Here is a 1,108-nt window from a genome sequence, read left to right on the forward strand (position 1 = left end):
ATCAACCTATCCATCCATCAACCTATCCATCCATCAACCTATCCATCCATCAACCTATCCATCCATCAACCTATCCATCCATCAACCTATCCATCCATCAACCTGTCCATCCATCATTGGTACCTATCCATCCATCCGGCTTCTACATACTGGATCCATGAGATAGACATGGCATTTATTCATCAAGAGATGATATGCAGGAAGATTTGCAGGATGATGTGCAGAAAGAACAAGAATCAGGAATGGCCCTTCACACCCATCCCACGGCCCGGCTGGTCATCGCTCTCTTCGAAAGCCAACTAGAGGCGCATGCCATTCTGGTCTCAGTCCAACATCGCAAGCCGGTCGCACCCTCAGGTGGAATGGGCAGACTTTCTTCGAAAATGTCCTGCACCTTATGACCTTTGTTGATTGATAGATGGGAGAAGTGGAAGAACTGGCCAGATGCATGCATCACCCGCCTCGTTTGATCCGCTTTGGAGTCCATTGTCTATCGAGACGAGCCATCTCAGTTTCCATATTTTCAAGCCATTTCTCAGAATCCTTCCGATGTGGGTGATGGTCGTCGAGCACCCGTCGCCGGATTTCAACAACCCGCTGCATCATCTGCATCGCGGTGTCGTGACGGCCAATTTTCCAATAGGACGTAGCCAGGGTATGCTGTGATACTAGTCGATCTGGGTGATCCTCCGCGAGTGTCTGCTTCTCGATCTCGACCACCTGCTCGAGTAGTGGCACTGCCTCCTTGATCTGTCCATTCGCTTGATATGCGCCCGCTAGGTTATGCTGTGATGCTAGTCGATCTGGATGGTCCTCCGCGAGTGTCTGCTTTCGGATCTCGACCACCTGCTCGAGTAGTGGCACTGCCTCCTTGATCTGTCCATTCTCTTGATATGCGCCCGCTAGGTTATGCTGTGATGCTAGTCGACGTGGATCATCCTCCGCGAGTGTCTGCTTCTGGATCTCGACCACCTGCTCGAGTAGTGGCACTGCCTCCTTGATCTGTTCGTTCGCTTGATATGCTAACGCTAGGCAATGCTGTGATGCTAGTCGATTTGGATTGTCCTCCGCGAGTGTCTGCTTCTGAATCTCGACCACCTGCTCGAGT

General features: G+C 51.4%; 1 protein-coding gene across 1 annotated transcript in view; it reads right to left on the reverse strand.

Annotated features, from left to right (window-relative positions):
- Positions 1-453: 453 nt before the first annotated feature.
- The window catches only part of A1O3_07232 (uncharacterized protein), a gene marked incomplete at both ends in the record, with an annotated part of 5,093 nt that continues 4,438 nt past the window's right edge, over positions 454-1,108 (reverse strand). The window contains one exon of the mRNA XM_007737342.1: positions 454-1,101. Within this exon, the coding sequence (XP_007735532.1) occupies positions 454-1,101 (648 nt within the window). The remainder of the gene's footprint in view (positions 1,102-1,108) is intronic.

This window comes from Capronia epimyces (assembly GCF_000585565.1).
Source record: "Capronia epimyces CBS 606.96 chromosome Unknown aczIQ-supercont1.6, whole genome shotgun sequence".
Taxonomy (NCBI): Eukaryota; Fungi; Ascomycota; class Eurotiomycetes; order Chaetothyriales; family Herpotrichiellaceae; genus Capronia; species Capronia epimyces.